The sequence below is a fragment of the Eutrema salsugineum genome, unplaced genomic scaffold, assembly GCF_000478725.1.
Source record: "Eutrema salsugineum unplaced genomic scaffold, Eutsalg1_0 scaffold_18, whole genome shotgun sequence".
NCBI classification, from domain to species: domain Eukaryota; kingdom Viridiplantae; phylum Streptophyta; class Magnoliopsida; order Brassicales; family Brassicaceae; genus Eutrema; species Eutrema salsugineum.
Window position 1 is genome coordinate 2,735,771 of NW_006256846.1, and position 21,858 is coordinate 2,757,628.

At 43.1% G+C, this 21,858-nt stretch overlaps 2 protein-coding genes across 2 annotated transcripts; one reads left to right on the forward strand and one right to left on the reverse strand.

Annotated features, from left to right (window-relative positions):
• Positions 1–2,553: 2,553 nt before the first annotated feature.
• LOC112087266 (uncharacterized protein At3g60930, chloroplastic-like) lies at positions 2,554–3,799 on the reverse strand. The gene is made up of 2 exons (XM_024157291.1): positions 2,911–3,799; positions 2,554–2,819 (listed from the first exon to the last, which is right to left on the reverse strand). Exons 1-2 carry the CDS (start codon positions 3,797–3,799, stop codon positions 2,554–2,556), a joined length of 1,155 nt encoding a protein of 384 aa, XP_024013059.1.
• An 11,056-nt stretch (positions 3,800–14,855) lies between these two features.
• Positions 14,856–18,977, forward strand: LOC112087267. Its single transcript, XM_024157292.1, has 6 exons — positions 14,856–15,218; positions 15,613–15,953; positions 16,059–16,505; positions 16,589–17,356; positions 17,408–17,914; positions 18,827–18,977. Exons 1-6 carry the CDS (start codon positions 14,856–14,858, stop codon positions 18,975–18,977), a joined length of 2,577 nt encoding a protein of 858 aa, XP_024013060.1.
• The last annotated feature ends 2,881 nt before the right edge of the window (positions 18,978–21,858 follow it).

Sequence of the window (21,858 nt, forward strand, 5' to 3'; positions counted from 1 at the left end):
TTTAATTTTTTTCACTATCACTTCGCGAGCATCATACCACTTCGGCATGATATCATGACCTGATTACCTCGGACTTTATCGGCCCTCAGTTTCAGTTCGGCAAACTAAGCCTCCGAACGCCTCGTCTCGTTGCTGGCCACAACGGGGAAACAAATAAAAAGTTCTCTAAACGGACTTTTACCACCTTTCCTACGACGAGGGTGCAAGTTACATCCTTTACGGATAAAAATTAAGCGCGCTATACAAATATCAGACCAAAAACGTATCAGGTCGCCACGGTTTACTATCGCACACGAGAATATAAGTCGAGACTACATCGCTTTCTCTAAAACCGAAGTAAACTCTTAAAACCCGGACAAATATATTCATCCTCTCGGAAACGCCGGTCCATAGTCAGATTCAATGAGACTACCAAATCATCCTTGGCTAACAAAAACGAAACGCCTCGTCGTTCTTACGGCTCGACACCATACACAGCGAAAACGCCTCGTCGTTTACACGGCTTGGCACCACGCAAAGAGAAAATGCCTCGTCGTTCTTACGGCTCGGCACCATACACAGCGAAAAGGCCTCGTCGTTCTTACGGCTCGGCACCATACACAGCGAAAACGCCTCGTCGTTTACACGGCTTGGCACCACGCAAAGAGAAAACGCCTCGTCGTTCTTACGGCTCGGCACCATACACAGTGAAAACGCCTCGTCGTTTACACGGCTCGACACCTTACACAGCGAAAACCCCTTGTCATTAAATACGGCTCGGCATTGCCAGCGGAAATTTGCCTCGACATTATCACTTAAAAATTGTATCCGGCAAAACGCTCCGCAAAACTAACTCCCAGCTCGGGATTAAGAATCCAAACGAGATCCTTAACACAATTCACCCCTTAGCCCGTATTTCTATCAATTTTGAAAAGCTCGGCTAAGGAAGCAATCAAAATCATTCTCGACACTCAGTTTTCATCCTTGGCAATTTTGCTAAGCCAACAGTTTTCGTAAACATTTTCACGGATCGTTCGACAAGTAAATCCGAAAACGGCTAAGGAAAATAAAATATATCCATAAAGCAAAATAAATGTCAGGTGGATAAAGCCGTCCAGGCACCGGTTACATAAAAAGTTCAAAAGCAGATAAAAATCCTAAGTAACAGAAGCATGCGAGGCAAAACAGGGGAAAGTAGAGAGTATCAGGCCGCGGACTGCGTTTCACGCTCGGCAAGGAGCTTCGAGAGGACGGGCGTACCCGCGTTCGATCTGTTCGGATCTACGACGCCTAAGTTGGCCGCTGTCTCTTCGAGCGGCTTGGTACCAAGGCTGGTGTCGACCGAGTCCGGCGATACGGGCGAGAAAACCAGCTCGCCTCGAATCTCGGAGGCAATACGCTCATACGCGTCGTCATCGGCATATTCGCTCTCCCAGCTCTTTAGCTGCGCGTCCTCATCATCGAACGTTGGGGCATCTGGTTTCTTCAGGATGGCAATCATCGCAAGGTTGCCCTTGATTTGCCCCAAATCGGTCTCGTCATTTTTGGCCTTCTCGAGCTTGGCCAAACCCTCCTCCACCTTGGCGAGGCGTTCCTGAAACTTCGCCGTAAGCTCTCGTATCGCCTCCTTTTTCGCCCGCTTGACCTTGACGTCGAACAAAGCGTCCTTGGCCTCGATACGCCTCTTCAGCAACGCCACCTCGGCGCTTTTGGCTCTCCTTACCTCCTCCAGGCGAATCACCGAGGCGGAAACTTTGTCAACGTTGGCGCGGAGAACTATTTTCTCCACTTCCAGCCTCGACACTCTGGACATCGCCTCGTCAAGTTTCCCCTTCGCCGCCGCGGCTTCGTTCTGAGCCTCTTCCAGCTTTGCCTTTGACGCCGCGGTCTCATTTCGGGCCTCGTCCAAGCGACGTTCGACCTTAGACAGGTCCGCCTCGTACTCGGCCATCAGGTCGTTAATGGCCGCGACAAACTGCAAAGAACAAACTCGCGTTAAACACTTAGTAAAAATTTGTGAAAATAAAGGAAAGCAAGTAGAACGTACCTTGGTACCGCGCTGTGCCATCGCGTCGTATGACCTCGGCCTCCTCAACTTCTCCGGAGGAGGAAGACGCGTGTTCGCGTTTTTTACACGTGAAAACATGACGGCAGAGGCGTCGGGGTCGTCGACGACCAACTTTCGCGCGGCGGGGTCCCCGGGCGTCGGCTTCCGCCTCTTCTTGGACGGCTCGTCCTTCTGAATAGCAACGCCCTTCCCCTTGTCAGCGGCCGAACGTTTTCGGCTCGGGTCATGTTTCTGAACAACTGAAGTCGGGGGCCTCGTCGACTTCGGGAGGGCTAAAATGGCGGAGTTCGAAGGAGTTTTGTTCCGCACCGTTGACTTATCCCCGGACACCTCGGGAATAATTTCGCCTGGTTCCACCTCGGGCGCTGCATCTCTCTCGACCGCCTCAGCAGTATTGCCTTCTGCGGCACGGACCATTTCGTCTCCTTCCCGGCTCAGCGGGTCGGGTTGAGGGATGGCCTCGTTTGCGCTGGAACCGCCTCGGTCTGCGCTGGAACCGCCTCGGTCTACGCTTGAGCCGCCTCGGCAGCTCGTCTCGCGGCCTCTTCTTCCTCGCGCCTCTTCCTCTCTCTGAGAGCGATTATCACCATCTTCTCTCGGGTATCTCTTGAAGAACTGGAGGATGAAGAGCTGACGGGGACTCCGGCAAGGATGGCTCGCGCTTTTTCCACTCTTTCGAGGGTGAAATTCTTCCTCCAATTAACCTTCCGTGCCGAAAGAGAGTCTCGAACAGTAAAGAGGTCGTCGGGAATCGGGGGAAAAAAGCACCGAACTACAAAACAAAGCAAAAAAGAAAATTTTCAGTAAGGGAAGAGGATACCAAAGAACAGTTCCGAGCCGAGGCAAAGCTTTGGGTCGGCTACCAAGTGGTCCCCAAGCGGTCTTGGTTCTTTGAACATAATTCTCGCCGACCGACGCCTCGTTCACCAAGACGTAGAAGAAGCGTTCAGTCCAAAACTGATCATTGCTGGGAAAACCGCCGATGATCCGTCCCTTCGCCTTGTTGGAAATATAGAATCTATTTCCCTTCGGAGCTTTCCTGATTTCCAGCAAGTTCAGCAGGTGATTCAGCTGGATATCAACTCCGCACTCGAAGCTTCGAACTAAGATGCCAATCATATGCCCTAATCCCCTCGGCATGATTTGCCCAATCGAGATCCCGTGTTTCCAGAGATATTCAAAGATCACTCCGGGGATCGGGAACCAGAGGAAGCAAAGCTCGAAGAACGCCTCGTACAGAGTGAAATGATTCTCTGGAGGCTTGTCGGCTCGGTCGCTCTTCTCTGGAACGACGAACTCCACCGCCTCGGATATCCCGAAGCGATGCCTCAACGCCTCGAGCGACTCAAGGGAGCAAAGCGTAGAGCCAGGCAGGTCAGGTTTTTGTCTCTTAACTCTTGGCCCTCGCCCAGATGTGGAAGCGCCTCGGGACGCCATGAGACGTTCCAATTCACGCTTTGCCTCGAAAAGGTCAAAGGGAAATGCCTCCTCCTCGGCCTTAAGTGCGGCGCGATTAATGTCTTCACCAGGAACGGGATCCTGGGGACGGCTCTTTGAAACCGACGACTCGTCATCCAGAGAGCCGACATCTGACGGATTTGCATGGTTTGACGCCTCATCAGATGAACGATTGGAGGGGCTCGGCGAAACAGACGCCTCGGAGGATTCTGCCGTACCTCTCGCCTCGGCATCTATGCGGCTCGGCTCGTAATGAAAAAGTGAATCCAACGAATCGTCGGAGCAGCTCGACATAATTTGCGACTTATACAAGAGTTACAGCACAACTCGGCGAGCCTCTGCCGGAAAAAGATCTGGAACGGCGGAGACCTCGAAAACCCTAGCCGGAAAATAAATAAACTAGAGAGAGAAAGAAGAGAGAAGGGAGAGCTACCTTTAGTAAAAACGAGTGAGTCTGAAGATAATGAGGAAGAATGAAGGAGCTCACCCATTTATAGGAAAACCGAAGCGCGTGAATTCCGCGTAAACCTCGGGAAACCGTCCAAACAGTGCGTGGAATCTGCAGTGAAATGGCTAGACCGAACTGCGTCGGTTGCACGCGCCAATAAATCAGGAATCTTCTCTCGGAAGACCAACAGTTGGGATATACAAGTTTTCAGCCGGTATCTTACCAAAGTAAACGCCTCGTCGTTTACGAAACGGCTCGGGATTGACTCTCTCTTGAAACGCCTCGTCGTTAACGAAACGGCTTGGCATTAACGCCTTGCTTTTGAAACGCCTCGTCGTTAACGAAACGGCTCGGCATTAACTCTTTTTCTCGGAACGCCTCGTCGTTAACGAAAAGGCTCGGCATTAACTCTTTCTCTTGGAACGCCTCATCGTTAACGAAACGGCTCGGCACGAACTCTCTCTCGAAAATGCCTCGTCGTTAACAAAACGGCTCGGCGTCAACTCCCTCTCTCGAAACGCCTCGTCGTTAACAAAATGGCTCGGCACGAACTTTCTCTCGAAACGCCTCACCATTTATTCGGCTCGGCATAACCTTCTCAAATCGCCTCGCCTCGGCTCATCATTACTAAACAAAATCGCCTCATCCTTAACTTGTCACGGCATCTTCGGTATCCTCACGGTCAGGAGTAATGGACCTCGTCACTCTCGCCTCCGAAACTGACGAGCTGGGGGGCTAACTGTTGGGGTCGGTTTTCACCCCAAGTAGATAAAACCATCTCAAAATGACTAAGTATGGAAGAAAGATAAGTGGGAGAGCCGTGGTCATCAAGTGGGAGAGCCGTTCTCACCAAGACAAGTGGGAGAGCCGCGATCACCAAGTGGGAGAGCCGTGAAGATAGACCAGTAGGGAGAGCCGTGAAGAAAGATAGATGGGCCGAGCCGTATCGTAAGAACTGGGCCGAGCCTCTTTCCAACATGCCTGGACCAAGCCGTGCCTCGGTGAGGTGGACCAGATCATGTCTCGACTAAAATGGCAAGTGGGCCGAGCCGTGGAGAAGTTAGATGGGCCGAGCCGTGGAAAAGTTCGAATGGGCTGAACCAAGGCCTTGAGAGACGAAGCCCATAAAAACCCTAGGCGAAATACAAAGGCGGTGAGCCGCACGAGGCGATAAGGAAATGTTCCGAAAATCTCTCCCGAGATTCTCGGCTAGGCGGTTCGGGGAATTAGTATAAATAGATGATGTGTACAATTCATTCTGTAACTTTTTACGACCCTAAGCAATAAGAGCTAAATACTTTTACATCAAGAAAAACTTTCTTTCGATCTTACTGTTCTTGACGATAAACCCTAGAAGTTTCCGATCCCTTAGTTTTCCTTAAACAAATTTCTGGTTATGCGAGTTTTGGCTCACACAGACATAATTATGATCCATAAAAGTGGTCAAAATACGGTGTTATCAACTCCCCCAGACTTACCTTTTTGTTTGTCCTCAAACAAACTTAAGTCAGGAAAGAAATTTTTGAAAATCTCAGGAACTAAACAATATCTCAGTGATCGTCCTTCTAAAACATAACTAATCGTGGAACATCTAATTGGATCTAGTCTAGAAAATTCTCACCAAAATACAAGCGAAACTAGTCAACTAACTCTCTACATTCATTAAGTGTAATGGTGAATTCTCATCAAAGGCATTATTCAGGGTAGACAGCGTTTGGCATTAAAGGCTTTTTAAGTGGTGGAGTTAAAGTGTTTCGGGTTACCTGGAGAATATGGAGGATGCGAGATATTATGCAAAATCGCAAGAGAGAGAATGACCTGTTGATGACCGCAGATTTTCAGTCACTTCGCCTTTGCCAAATGTTGTTGCATAATCTTCCTCCTCTGTTGTAAACAGCTGTTCCCCCAGACTTAGATCTTTTCTGGGAATCATAAAGATAATCTCCAAAACTCCATATAATCGGACTCTAGCTTGCCTCAAGGATAAAATTCGATCCTTTTAGACTCTCTAAGGTTTTTAATTTCCTTTTCTTTTTATTTTTTTTATTTTTTTTTGGTTTTTTTTATTATAAAGAATGAAACAACCTTTTATAGAAAGAGAGTCTAAGGGACGAAATTGTACCAAGATTTTGAAGTTTTTCCAAAGCAAACTGAGTTTTCTCCTTTTGTTGAATTGTTCCAATGAAATCGCAGGTCTTCGTCTTCAGTGACTGAAAACCGCGTTGATCCTCTTTCTCTCCGACGTTTTTGCATATATCTGCATATAAGAAAATGAAAAACAAGAGTGCATGTGGTTTGAAAAAGGTTAGGTTCGGTGGGAAACTAGCTAAAGATGAACTAGCCATTCAGGATCAACAAAGAGTGGTTAAAGGATAAAGGAGTCCTGAATGTATGATTCGTTTCCCTGATCTAATGCTTCAATGAGAAAATTAAGTCAAAATTAAGTCCAGATAAAATGAGCTAGTATATCCTGTCAGAAAGAATCTCCATGAATAGAAGTCCTCTGGTGGGATTTTGTAATGCAAGTATTCTACCTACCGCCTAGTCTAGGCCTAAATCACAAAAAGAGCAAAAACGAGGAATAACGTAGAAGCACACTGGTCTAAATCATCATAGTATCGTTTATTGTGTTCCTGGTTTGAAAACTCATTCGTTTTGCTTATGTTTCCCATCCTTTGGCATTTATCGCATCGCGATATATAAGCTTGAGTATCTTTGAACAAAGTAGGCCACCAAAAACCTGCTTGCAAGATCTTTGAAGCGGTTTTGAAGGTTGCAAAATGTCCTGCATAAGACGAGCTATGGCATCCGAATAAAATTCCTTCCATCTCTTCTTCAGCCACGCATCTTCGGAATAACCCATCAGCACATCTCTTATAGAGATAGGGTTCATCCCAAAAATAATGTCTTATGTCTTTTAGAAACTTTTTCTTCCTATAACCGAAAATTGTGGTGGTTCTATGTCAGCTGCTAGGTAATACACTATGTGCCTAAACCATGGTGTGTTGAAAGCATCTGATCGTCGCATGAGTTGACGTGGTGGTGCGGTATTGGAATTGGTGGGGGTAGTATCTATTGCGTAGATGTTTTCTTCTGGCAAACTATCATTCAAAGGCAATCTTTCTTTAACTCGAATTCGTGAAAGATGGTCAGTAGGAGGATCCATCTTATCAACCGAGGTTTAACGTCTTTCTTAGACATTAAATACTTGATTGCAGCATGATCAGTATGAACTATAACCTTAGATCCTACGAGATAAGAACGGAACTTCTCAAATGCATTTACGACAACTAGAAGTTCTTTCTCTGTTGTAGCATAATTGCATTGAGCTTCGTCAAGAGTTCTGCTTGCATAGTAGATTACGTGCAGTTTCTTATCTTTTCGTTGGCCAAGAACTGCTCCGACTGCATAGTCACTTGCATCGCACATGATTTCGAATGGGAGTTCCCAATCAGGTGCTTGCACGACTGGAGCGGAAACAAGGGCTTCTTTGATCTTATGAAACGCGGCTAAGCACTGATCATCGAACTCGAAGTTCGTTTCCTTGCAAAGCAAATGCGTAAGAGGTCTAGCTATTTGAGAAAAATCTTTTATGAATCGCCTATAGAATCCTGCGTGTCCTAAGAAACTACGAATTCCTTTCACATTTGTGGGTGGTTGTAGGCTTGTCATGACTTCAATTTTAGCTTTGTCAACTTCAATTCCTTTTTCCAAAATCCTGTGCCCAAGCACAATTCCATCTCGTACCATGAAATGACATTTTTCCCAATTTAATACTAAGTGCTTATCTTCACATATTTGCAGGACTTTACCAAGGTTGCCTAGGCATTTTTCAAAAGAAGATCCATAGACGGAGAAATCATCCATGAATACTTCCATAAAATCTTCGATAAAGTCTGTGAAGATCAACATCATGCACCACTGGAAGGTAGCAGGTGCATTACACAATCCAAAAGGCATACGTCGGTAAGCAAACGTGCCATATGGACAGGTAAATGTCGTTTTTTCTTGATCCTCCGGTCGAATAGGAATTTGGAAAAACATGGAGTATCCATCAAGGAAGCAATAGTAGGGGTGATTAGCTAACCTTTCTAGCTTTTGATCTATGAAGGAAAGTGGACAATGATCTTTCCTAGTTGCTGCGTTCAGTTTCCGGTAATCGATGCACATACAATGTCCAGTTACTGTTCTTGTAGCGATCATCTCATCCTTATCGTTTTTAATGACAGTGACTCCTCCTTTCTTTGGGACAACATGAACTGGGCTAACCCAAGTTCTATCTGAGATAGGAAAGATTATTCCAGCTTCTAAAAGCTTCATAATCTCCTTCTTGACAACATTCATGAGATTATGGTTCAGTCTCCTTTGACTTTCGATTGAGTTTTTAGCATTATCCTCTAGATTAATCTTGTGCATACAAAGATCTGGAGAGATCCCAGGTATGTCATCAAGTGAATATCCTAAGGCTTTTCTATGCTTTCTCAGCTCAGTCAACAGCATTGTGGTTTCTTCTTCCGTCAAACCAGAGTTGATAATGACAGGATAAGTAGAATTCGGTCCAAGGAAAGCGTACTTAAGTCCGACGAGAAGAGGTTTAAGCTCGACTTTAGGAGCTTTAAGCTCGCTCCAAGGATCATTGATTGTTGCGGCAGTGTCTTTAGGAGGTGTAGGAATGTTTGTTTGATCCTTAAGATCTAGATAGTTCAGAGGTTTCCTATAAGTTTCGGACTTATCAAGCATACGCGCGCATTCACTCGAAATTTCTTCAAGGAAATTGCGGTCGTCTTATGCGGGTGAAAGCATGACACTTAAAAGGTCGTCTAGAAGCAGATCTTCATAGACTTCCTCGATAATTTCGTCTAACTCATCAATCCAACAAATTTTTCCATCCAAAGTCGGTTTATCGAAATTTTTGTTCATGTCAAATTGCATGACTAGACCAGCTAGATGAAGGTCAATTTTTCCTTCAGGAACATTGATTATGGCTCCGGATGTAGATAAGAATGGTCGTCCAAGAATAAGTGGATCCTTAGGTTCTCTTTCTAACTCTAGAACTACGAAATCAGTAGGTATGGAAAATTTTTCGATTTCGACGGGAACATCTATTAGGATACCTACAGGTTGTCTAACGGAACGATCAGCTAATACCAAGGAAATTTTAGTTGGCTGGAAAGCGTGATGTCCTAAACGTTTTACTACTGAAAGAGGCATCATGTTTATGCTAGATCCTAAATCACAAAGAGCATGTTCAAAAGCTACATCATTTATGGTGCAGGAAAGTACGAAGCTTCCAGGATCGTTTTTCTTTTCAGAGATTCGGCTTTGCAGGATAGAACTATATTCATGGGTTATCATCATAACGCCTTCTTCAAGAGTTAAATAATTTGTTAGAATACCCTTCATGTATTTTCTTAAAGCAGGAATCATAGCACAAGCTTCCACGAAAGGTAATCTCACATTTAATTGATCGATTAGCTCTTTCAGCTTAGCTTTTTCTTTCTCCTATTTTAGGGCTCTTAAGGCTCTAGGATATGGAGGTTTAAGTTTATAGACACGAGTTGGTGGAGGTGGAATCGGGTCTTCACCGAGGGTTTCTCAGGGTATATCGCAACTTCAATTCTGAGGCTCGGAATTGAGCTCCCCGAGGTCTAAAATTTCGCACCCCGGTGGATAATGTTTTGGCCGCGGGTGAGCTTCTGACTGTGATGATTTGCCTTCAGTGTATCGACCATATCTTGAGATCTAACCGTTGGATTGCTTTGATTCCACTTGCATTGGTAAGCTGGTTGGCTTTTCTAACACGTGTCAAAATTTGGGGATGATCCGACGGTGCGAAGGCCTCCATTTGTTACCAAACGTCCGACAGTCTGAATTTATCCAAAATTATGCTTTTTGCTCCCAAGTGCATTCCTTTTGTCAAAATATCCTGAAAAATCTTTTGAGATTCTAAAACATAGAAATCACTTAAAAACCTTTAAAACTGAGTGAAAACACCTGCATAAGATATTAAAAGTGATCCATAAAAGTGGTCAAAATCAGGTATTATCAAATAGCTTTTCGATCTCCCAAGAATTTCTCAAGTGAATCGAAATTTCCAATCAGTTCATCATCATCTTCATGTTTTGCCGATCCGATTAGCTCATTGTCATCATAGATCGGTTCTTCAAACTCATCATCAGTCAGGTCATCATCACTTGGATCACCATCCACACAATACGGTGGATCACCAAGAGTCCCGGGAACATGTTCCCGGTCTCTCATTGTAGAGAAACCTGAAAAATTCAAAAGCAAAAGTAAAAGTAAACAAGCGTTCTAATGGATTTAAGCTGGGATTCGCAACGAAACAAATCAAAGTCCCCAGCAACGGAGCCAAAAACTTGATGCGATTGTAAACGGGGTATTGGTTCGTTGTACTAAGCTTCAGGTTTTAAATTTATAACCCCTAAATGTCTGCAAGTGCACAAATGTGCGTTGTAGTACTTAAGGTATCGATCCATAGAGACTTAGTTGTTTCAGTACGAATTCACTACAATTCTTAAATCAGACTAGAACTAAACAGTTTTGGGTTTTGGTTTTGGGTTTTGGTTGTCACTAAATCTAAACTAGAAAGCAAAGAAAATAAAAGAAATTGAAACGAAAGCAAATAAAAGCACGTAATAAGCGAATAAAAGTAGAATGGAAACAAGGAAATAAGCGAATGAAAAGCAAATGAAATCGAAGGTTGTAAGCAATTAAAGACAAACGTTGGGGCTCAAGGGGTATCGCAGGGATTCATGGACTAGGCTATGTCGATTTTAAACAAGTTATAAAGGTAATCAACTACGTATGTTCTAAAACTCGAGGCACGGAAGTATGAATAGCCTACTTTCGCAGCACTAGACAACTATCTCTCGCAACCCTGATCACTAGGTTTCAGTTCTGATCCTGGAAGGGACAAGATGCAATAGCAGAACAAGACTCATCAACATTCACAACTCAACTACAGGTAGGTTTCCACTCCTATAGAATTATTGCTCATTTCACCCTAGTTCAGACAATCAATGAAAACTTTCGCAACATATCACATCAGATCGGTTTCTAAGTGGCCAGCAAAAAATCAAGCAGTAAGATTAAAGGCAAACGAAGAACATCTAGAAGATTAATAATCCTAAATCTATCGATTCATAAGCAAAGACACACGAAATTCCCTTTGAAAAATCCCTTTGAACCCAACTGAGTAACTACTCAAACATATTGTAAGCAATCATCACAGAGTATTCAAAGTTGCAGGAAATTAAAGAGAACAGGGAAGAAGAATGAAGAACGGAGAAGCAGAAGGAGGCGCAATGGTCACTCCTGCGGCAGCTCCTCTTCGAGACGGTGGCTCCTTCTCTCTAGGGTTACACGAAATCTCTCTCTCTTTCTATCTTATGTCGTCTACCTACCTTTAAGAATGACCTAAAGGGGGTATTTATAGCTTCTGGGGTGGTTCTGGACACTTAGGGCTTCAAAAATAACAAAAGGAATTGATCTGGGCTTTGACTAAGTCGTCTTGAAAGTGAACGACTAATGGCCGCGGTCGCGGTGGTCCTACCCACGGGGAAATAGGTGTTGGCCGCGGTCCCGGCTCGTTGCTCTCTTCTGGAAATGAATTTTTTGTCATTCTTGCATCGAGAGTATCTGAAGATCTACCCGTTGGAATGTCTCCAAACCAAATGCATTAGAACGCTGGTTGGATCCTCTATGTTGACTAAAATTTTGGGGGTGATCAGACGGTGAGGAGGTCTTCATCGTTTGCCATACTTCTGACGGTCTGCATTTATCCAAAATTGCTCATTTGTTCCAAATTGCATATCTTTTGCCCATGTTTCCTGAAAACTCTTTTGAAACTCTAAAACATTGAAAACACTTTAAAAATAATTAAAAACAGAGTTAAAACACCTGCATAAGACATAATTATGATCCATAAAAGTGGTCAAAATACGGTGTTATCAGCAATACCCGATGATAGTACTCTTGGAGAGTATATGCTGAGCAGAGCTAAACCGAAAACAAGAGGTCAAGTTATGAGGCTGCTCCTACACTCACGAGAAACCCATGCGATTCCCGAGCCACCAAAGATCAGATACATTGTGATAGGATCAAGACCAGCTTTGGAACTAAGGAAATTAATGGAGAACAAGAAGAGCATGAACCAGAACCTATTAGAGACCAGGAGCAGCTGAAACCCGAGGAAGCAAGTATAGACAAAGACAAAGACTTGCATCTTTCCATTGGTCCAATGACAAGATCAAGGGCAATGAAGTTCAAGCAAGCTTTTCATAAGTTATTACACACGATTCAGGGCAATCTTAAGTGTGCTAATCCAACTACACTGGTTGTGATACAAGCCACTTAAGAGTTCATCAAGAGAGGTGTTGTGACTTGTGCTCTTTTTCCCTTGGTTTGGTTTTGTCCCTGATAACACCGGATTTTGACCATTTTTATGGATCACTTTAATATCTTTTACAGGTGTTTTTACTCCATTTTCAAAGGTTTTCAAAGGATTTCTATGTTTCCGGATTTTAAAAGACTTTTCAGGTAATTTGGGATAAAGAGGCACAAATTGGAACAAAAAGACTCTTTTGAATAAATGCAGACCGTCAGAACTCTCATGGAGAGATGAAGACCTTCTCACCGTCTGATCACCCTCAAAATTGGACAACTTATAAGAAGAATCAACCAGCTTTCAAATGCACTTGGTTTGGAGACATTCCAACGGTTGGATCTCAAGATATTCCATTTGCCCCGGAGCCACTCGAAGACGGCCAGCAAAGCACGCGACCGCGGCCAACAACCTATTTCCCGCGGTCAGAAGCTTCCCGACCGCGGCCAACCACTCAATCCCCGCGGTCACGTCACTCCTGACCGCGGCCATCAAGCTCCGAACTAAAGCCCATATATCTGAAGCCCAAAGTCATTCTCAGCCTCAATTCCGGAACCCTAGAGACCATGGAGTATTGGAGACTATAAATACATGTCATTTAGGTCGTTTTTAGGAACAACCCTTCATACTTTACAGAAACTCTTTTCCTTTAGCCGTTTATATGAGATTTTTGTAGAAGATTGTTCAAGTCTGAGTTCTTCAATAGAGAAGCCTTCTTTATCTCTTTTCTTTACTGTTTTTCATTACTTTTATTAAAACCAATGATGATGTCGACCTCAGCCATGTCTGAGTAGACCCCGAGTTGGGCTTAGGGTTCCCAAAAGGGGCTCTCATAATCGATTAAGACATCTAGGTTTATAGATCTGGGATTTCGACCTGTTCTCTGTTTATTCTTGTTCTTATTGCATGTATGCTTGATTGATCACCTAGTATCTGATCTAGATAGTTAGTGTTGCGAAAGTTTTCATTAAGTATCAGCCCTAGAATGAAACAGGCGATTTTTCCGTAGGAGTGGAAACGTACCTGCGGCGAGATCGTGAGTATTGACGAGTCTTGTGCAGCTCTTACGTTCTCTCCCTTCCAGGGCCAGAGTGGAAACCTACTGGTCAGGGTTGCGAGAAACAGTTGGTTATGATCACGACAGTGACGTAGTCATACCGCCGTACTCTAGCTCTAGAACCCCTATATATCGATATCCGTCAATCCCAATCTATCTACCCTAGTGTCAAAACCGATTATGATCCCTTAGAGTTCCCAAAAGCTCAGCGTTTTTAGCCATAGTTTACAATTCCATCGATTTTTATTTGCTTACTTAAACCTGCATTTCAATTCCCTTAGTTCGATATTTTACTTGCTTTACTAGTCTTTCATTCGATATTTTACTTGCTTTATTAGCCTTTCATTCGATTTCTATACTTGCTTTCTAGGATAGATTTATTTGCTTTCTTTTGTTTTAGTTTAATTCATGATAAACAACCCCCCTTTAAAACCAATCTAGTCTAGACATAAAGTTAAAAACCGTAGAAGAATACCAGGCACACAAATCTCTGTGGATTCGATCCCTAAATACTACAACTGATTAGCTGTGCACTTGCAGCTTTCATTTGTTTTGTTAAGGGTAAAACTTGTTCCCTCACGCAGTTGACACGACATCAGTCCCAATTGGATTTTCCAAACAAGGTTTTTAATGAGGCTTGTTCACAACACTATTACAAAAGGCCTCTTGATGAAAACTTAGCCCATTTCGTTCACCAGACTCAATCAAGAAGACAGGAGCCTATTTCAATTTCAAATTAGTTTAAGTCTTAGTCGTTGAGTCTTTAAGTTGTCTTAGCTGTCTTTGTTATTTCCAAGTGTTTCAAGACTCTATAGGTAGGACTCTTTGTCCTTCTTTTCAATCTATCAAACCCTTTCTAATAATCTCTTTCTCTGAAATCGTTTGATCATTGTTTGTTAAGTGTATTCGGATCTCTATCCTTGCCTTACAAACTAACCAAAATTATGTTAATAGTCTAAGAGATCTTCCATCTCTCTTAGAAGTATCAAGGTGATCTCACCTTATTCTTCCTTATTTCACAAGCTATTTCAAATCACCTCATTCCGCAACCCCCTCAAGTCACCAATTACTGAATTCACAACCATTGGAGAGTAATCCAGGGCTTGATCCTCATCTAGGATCATATCAAGTGGTATCAGAGCAAATCTCCAAACCCAGTTGTGTCTTTTCGTGTTTAACAATTTGTGACTTTTCATATTCTGATTTGATCATGACGTTTTGTGTGAAACTAGTCGAGATCGTGTTCATTAGCATCCGATCTATCTAGTTATGTTTACAAGTCACCAGAAAATTCAAAGAAAACGTAGAGAGAAAGAATTAGGGTTTCTGAAATTCCAACAGTTGTATCATGTTCTGTATCAGATTTGATCAGTTTTAAAACTAGTCTGTGTATTGTGTGAGCTCTTTTACTGGTATTTTGTCTGTCATCTGAACAGGTACAATGGAGGAATCGGTTCATGAGAAAGAAGACCCTGCAAATCCAAGTGAACCAGCGAACAAACTTATGATGGTCGCCATGATGACTCAAATGATGTCTCTTATGCAGCAGGAGTTTGAAAGCATGAGATCTGACATGGAGAAGATGGTCTCGGACAAACCAAGAAAGAGCAGTGACCATTCGACTTCGGAGCAATACTATAGCAACTCCTCTAGGGCTCGTTCATCAAAGAGAAGAGGAAGCGATAGAGAAGAAAGGAAGCCACGGACTATTGATCATATGGGCAGCCTCAAGCTCACAATTCCTGAATTCAGAGGCACGGCTGATCCTGAAGAGTATTTGGAATGGGAGAAGAAGATTGAACTTGTATTTAACTGCCGAGACTACACCACTGAACACAAGCTGAACCTGGCCCCAACAGAGTTTAAAGATTAGGCTCTAAGTTGGTGAGATAACCTATTTACAACAAGAAGAAGGATAGGAGAAGATCCCATCAAATCATGGAACCAATTGAAGTCCATCATGAGAAGAAGATTTGTACAAGGTCATTACCACAGAGAGCTGCATTTCAAACTCAGAAGTTTAACCCAAGGAAGCCGATCTGTCGAAGAATACTACAAGGAGATGGAAAATCTTATGATGAGGGCTGATATTCGTGAAGACAGGGAAGCAACGATGGCTAGGTTCATGGGGGGGGGGGGGGGGGTTAAACAGAGAAATTATAGATCGTTTAGAGGTGCATCACTATGTGGAGCTGTAGGAACTGTTGCACAAGGCTATTATGTTCGAGAAACAGCTCAAGAGAAGAAACTACAAGCCTAGCTATGGTTCCAACAAGCCAAGTTATCAGAAGGATGAGAAAACGAGTTTTCAAAAAGAGTTTAAGCCGTTCTCCAAGTCTAAAAGTGAAGAACAGAGCGTCAAAGGAAAAGAAGTGGTGACTACCTCCAAGAATAGGGATATTCAGTGTTACAAGTGCAAGGGGTATGGTCACTATGCGAGTAGCAAGATAATGATCATTAAAGACAATGGAGAAGTGGAAACTGAAGAAGAACAATCCGATGATGAGGAACAAATAGAGATGCCTGCTCGAGGAGAACTGTTAGTAACTAGAAGGACTCTGAATGTTCAAACCAAGACCGAGGGAGATGAGCAGAGGGAAAAACTATTTCATAGCTGATTTATAGTTCAAGGCAAGGTGTGCAGCCTAGTCATAGACGGCGGTAGTTGCACTAATGTGGCCAGTGAGTCTATGGTAGAAAAGTTGGGGTTAAAAGTGATGAAAAGGTCGAAAGCTTACAAGTTACAATGGCTGAATGAGGCAGGAGAAATGGAGGTCAAAAATCAAGTTATGGTGCCATTATCGATAGGCAAATACAAAGATGAAATTCTGTGTGATGTCTTGCCTATGGATGCAGGGTATATCTTACTTGGGAGGCCATGGCAATCAGATAGAAGGGTTATGCACGATGGCTTCAACAACTGTTATTCATTTGACTATCACGGCAAGAAGACTACTCTGCTCCCATTAACTCCACAAGAAGTTCAGCAAGATCAGATCGCTATTAAGAAGAGCAAAGTGCAAACTACTTCTACAATCTCTCCATCTACGAGCCTCATGATCACTAAACCAAAGGGCAGTCAACTCCCAAAGTTTTTACTAGTCTTTAAAGAATGCTTTAACTTAAACACGCCTACCCAGGATATTCCTAGCAAGATAAAACTACTTTTTTCAGGAATTCAAAGATGTGTTTCCAGAGGAGAATCCAGGCTTGCCACCAATACGCGGTATTGAGCACCAGATTGATTTTATACCCGGAAGTGAACTTCCGAACAAAACCAGCCTATAGGACCAATCCTTTGGAAACAAAAGAGCTACAAAAGCAAGTCACTGAGCTCATGAACAAGGGACACATTCATGAAAGCATGAGTCCATGCGCAGTACCGGTTTTACTTGTTCTAAAGAAAGAGGGCAGCTGGAGAATGTATGTAGATTTCCGAGCCATCAATAATATCACGATGAAGTATCGACACCCTATACCTAGATTAGATGACATGCTTGATGAATTACATGGTTCTAGCATCTTTTCTAAGGTAGATCTTAAGAGTGGATATCACCAGATTAGAATGAAAGAGGGTGATGAATGGAAAACTGCTTTTAAGACTAAGCAGGGTTTATACGAATGGTTAGTCACGCCATTTGGATTAACTAATGCCCCTAGCACGTTTATGAGACTAATGAATCATGTTCTTAGAGCTTATATAGGTCATTTTGTTGTGGTATACTTTGATGACATTATAATCTACAGCAAAAGCTTAGATGAACATGTGGAGCATCTTAGAAAGGTTTTAGAAGTTCTTAGAAAGGAAACCTTGTATGCGAATCTAAAGAAATGCACTTTTGGAACGGATAACCTTGTCTTTTTATGTTTTGTTGTGAGTGCAGATGGAATCAAGGTTGATGAGGAAAAGATAAAGGCAATCAAAAACTGGCCAAGTCCAAAGTCTGTTAGTGAAGTAAGAAGCTTTCATGGACTTGCGGGTTTCTATTGAAGATTTGTCAAAGACTTTAGCACTCTAGCAGCGCCCCTCACTGAGGTTATCAAGAAAAACGTGGGATTCAAATGGGAACAAGATCAAAAAGAAGCATTTCAAACTTTGAAGGATAAGCTTACTCATTCCCCGGTGCTTTCTCTCCCTGACTTTAATAAAAGTTTTGAGATAGAATGTGATGCCTCAGGAATTGGTATTGGTGCTGTTCTTATACAGGAGAAGAGACCCATTGCATTCTTTAGTGAGAAACTTGGAGGAGCTACAATGAATTATCCTACATATGACAAGGAGCTTTATGCGCTTGTGAGAGCCCTTCAAACATGGCAAAACTATCTCTGGCCTAAGGAATTCATCATTCACACTGACCATGAATCTCTTAAGTACCTTAAGGGCCAACAGAAACTGAACAAAAGACATGCTAAATGGATCAAGTTCATCGAGACTTTTCCATATGTTATCAAGTACAAGAAAGGTAAAGATAATGTGGTGGCTGATGCATTATCTCGCAGGTATGTTCTCTTGAACTCTTTAGAGACTAAACTGCTAGGTTTTGAACACATTAAGAGTCTATATTCCACTGACGCTCATTTCAAAGATATATATGCTTCGTGTGAGAAGTTTGGTAGTGGGAAATACTATAGAGCTGATGATTTCATATTCTTTGAAAATCGTCTATGTGTGCCTAACTCTTCTATTTGAGATCTTTTTGTCAAAGAAGCTCACGCAGGTGGACTAATGGGTCACTTTGGCGTTGCCAAAACTTTTAGCACAGTCCAAGAACACTTTTATTGGCCACATATGAAGAAAGCCATCGAGAGGGCATGTGAGCGATGTGTTACTTGCAAGCAAGCTAAGGCTAAGAAATAACCCTACGGTTTGTATACTCCTTTGCCTATTCCTTTGCATCCATGGCATGATATTTCTATGCACTTTGTAGTTGGATTGCCTAGGATGAAGACAGGTAAGGATTCTGTCTTTGTGGTTGTAGACAGGTTCTCTAAAATGGCTCATTTCATCCCATGTAATAAAATCGATGATGCCATGAATGTATCTAAGTTGTTCTTTAGAGATGTCGTAAGATTGTATGGCATGCCTAGATCTATAGTTTCTGATATAGATACTAAGTTCCTTAGTTTCTTTTGGAAAACTCTCTGGTCTAAGTTAGGAACTAAACTGCTTTTATCTACTACATGTCATCCGCAATCAGATGGTCAAACAGAAGTAGTTAATAGAAACCTTGTCTACCTTGTTGCCTGCATTGATTAAAAAAAACCTTAAAACTTGGGAAGAATGTCTACCACATGTTGAATTCGCTTATAATCATGATAAGCATTCTGCATCTAAGTTTTCTCCATTTGAGATTGTTTACGGGTTCAATCCCACCTCACCTTTGGATCTAATGCCTTTACCTTTGAGTGAAGAGTTAGTTTAGATGGGAAGAAAAAGGCAGAGCTAGTCAAAAAGATCCATGAGAAGACGCGTATCAACATTGAGAACAAGACTAAGTACTATGCCAAACATGCTAACAAGAACAGAAAGAAAATGATCTTTGAAGAAGGAGACATGCTGTGAATTTAAGGAAAGACCAATTTCCAAATGAAAGAAAGTCTAAGCTTATGCCACGAATTGATGGCCCCTTAAAGATCATCAAGAAGATCTATGATAATGCCTACCAGCTGGACCGTCAAGGTAAGTATTCTGTGAGTTCAAGCTTCAATGTTTCTGACTTAGTTCCTTTTCTTGCAGAAGATACAGATTTGAGGACAAATCTTTTTCAAGTGGGAGAGGATGATATGACCAAGACCAGCTTTGGAACTGAGGAAATTAATGGAGAACAAGGAGAGCATGAACCAGAACCTATTGGAGACCAGGAGCAGCTGAAACCCGAGGAAGCAAGTATAGATGAAGACAAAGACTTGCATCTTCTGATTGGTCCAATGACAAGATCAAGGGCAATGAAGTTCAAGCAAGCTTTTCATAAGTTATTACACACGATTCAGGGCAATCTTAAGTGTGCTAATCCAACTACACTGGTTGTGATACAAGCCACTTAAGAGTTCATCAAGAGAGGTGTTGTGACTTGTGCTCTTTTTCCCTTGGTTTGGTTTTGTCCCTGATAACACCGGATTTTGACCATTTTTATGGATCACTTTAATATCTTTTACAGGTGTTTTTACTCCATTTTCAAAGGTTTTCAAAGGATTTCTATGTTTCCGGATTTTAAAAGACTTTTCAGGTAATTTGGGATAAAGAGGCACAAATTGGAACAAAAAGACTCTTTTGAATAAATGCAGACCGTCAGAACTCTCATGGAGAGATGAAGACCTTCTCACCGTCTGATCACCCTCAAAATTGGACAACTTATAAGAAGAATCAACCAGCTTTCAAATGCACTTGGTTTGGAGACATTCCAACGGTTGGATCTCAAGATATTCCATTTGCCCCGGAGCCACTCGAAGACGGCCAGCAAAGCACGCGACCGCGGCCAACAACCCTTTGTCCTTCTTTTCAATCTATCAAACCCTTTCTAATAATCTCTTTCTCTGAAATCGTTTGATCAGTGTTTGTTAAGTGTATTTGGATCTTTATCCTTGCCTTACAAATTAACCAAATTATGTTGATAGTCTAAGAGATTTGTCATCTCTCTTAGAAGTATCAAGGCGATCTCACCTTATCCTTCCTTATTTCACAAGCTATTTCAAATCACCTCATTCCGCAACCCCCTCAAGTCACCACTTACTGAATTCACAAGCATTGGAGAGTAATCCAGGGCTTGATCCTCATCTAGGATTATATCACATTGGGAAGGAGATTAACACAAGAGTCGATTATGCAAGGCGATTCAAGAAGTTGAACATCAAACCAACGCCCTGCATTGATTATCATACACTCGAGATGCTTGGGATTATTGAAGATGTCATCTGGTACATCGATGCACTTAGGTTGAGATCCTACATGGAGATGAATCTTCCAACTAATTCCGAGCTAGTTTGCGAGTTCTTAGCAACCGTCACCCTTCACCACACGAAGAGGAGGAGCTCCAGAGCATCTGACGGTATTTTATCATTCTTTATCCGCGGAAAGTCCTACTCACTCACCATTTCTGCACTTTGTGAAGATCTTAAGCTTCCATACACTGATGGCATTCATCTCGAAGAAGAGCCTGATTTTGATTTATGGAGAGAGATGGGTCATAAAGTCTATGATAGCGGGAGATCCAAGTCAGCTGTTGGGGTCGGTTTCACCCCAAGCGGATAAAACCATCTCAAAAATGACTAAGTACTGGAGAAAACCGATTTGGCAAGAAGGAACAGCTGCACACCGAATATGAGCCGAGCCGTCCCATAAAACAAGTGGGCCGAGCTGTGCTCACCAAGACGAGTGGGCCAAGCTGTGCTCACCAAGACGAGTGGGCCGAGCCGTGGAAGAAGATAAATGGGCCGAGCCGTGGAAGAAGATAAATGGGCCAAGCCGCGAGAAGAACAAAGAGTGGGCCGAGCTGAGCAAGAGGGAGAATGGGCCGAGCCGCTTTTCTTCGTGTTGGGCTGAGCCAGTCCTTCTTCAATGAGATGAGCCAAGATCGTAAAGGACCTAGGCCCATAAAAACCCTAGGCAAAGTGTTATGGCGGCGGCCGCACGAAGCGATAAGAAAATATTCCGAAAATCTTTCCCGAGATTCTCGGCTAGGCGATTCATAGACTCTAGATAAATAGTCGCTGTAAACAATTCATGATGTAATTTTTCACAACTCGAGAGTAATAAGACTTAAACACTTTTCAGCAAAAACCTTCTTTTGATCTTACTGTTCTTGCGATAAACCTTAGAAATTTCAGATCCCTTTAAGTTTTCCTTAACAAATTTTTGGTTATGCGAGTTTAGGCTCACACAATTTGGCGCCGTCTGTGGGGACTCGAAATTTTCTAACTCAATATCGTCAAGAGCTAAAGATCCGAAGAACATGGCAACCGACGCACCCGGAGACAACAACAACAACAACGGCGCGGAGAAAGACGCTCCACCAGCAAGCACGACAACGACAACCACCGAAGCCCAGGAGGAGATGCAAAACATGATGGCCACGTTGATGAAGAAAATCGATGAGCATGACAAGAGGAACGAGGCGATTACGGAGAGACTTGACATAATGATGGCAGAAAGACGGCACCCAACTTGGAGAGGCAAGATCTCCGATCCGACAGATAGAGTCAGGAGACACATCGATTTCTCGACATCTGCAGGAGCATCCGGTAGCGGCATAAGAAATCCCATGGCTCCGCTAATGTTTCGTCCCCTCGGCGAACAAACTCCCGCAGCTACCCGAGTCAACATGACCGAGCCGCCCCCGCTTCGTCAGAATTCAAGGCGACGAGGCGATGAGGAGGAGAACGACAGAACCAGGAACTCGCAACAAAACAGCTTGGCTCGGCGGATAAGTCAAGAACAGCTTGGCTCG

Excerpts from the sequence above, each read along its gene's own strand:
- LOC112087266 (XM_024157291.1), bottom strand. The coding sequence starts at position 3,799 with ATGTCGAGCTGCTCCGACGATTCGTTGGATTCACTTTTTCATTACGAG. Across the intron at positions 2,820-2,910 it reads GACCGCTTGGGGACCACTTG|TTCGGTGCTTTTTTCCCCCG; the intron begins GTAGCCGACCCA and ends TTTGTTTTGTAG.
- LOC112087267 (XM_024157292.1), top strand. The coding sequence starts at position 14,856 with ATGGAGGAATCGGTTCATGAGAAAGAAGACCCTGCAAATCCAAGTGAA. Across the intron at positions 15,219-15,612 it reads GGGAGAAGAAGATTGAACTT|GAACTGTTGCACAAGGCTAT; the intron begins GTATTTAACTGC and ends GTGGAGCTGTAG. Across the intron at positions 17,357-17,407 it reads AAAAACTGGCCAAGTCCAAA|ATTTGTCAAAGACTTTAGCA; the intron begins GTCTGTTAGTGA and ends TTTCTATTGAAG.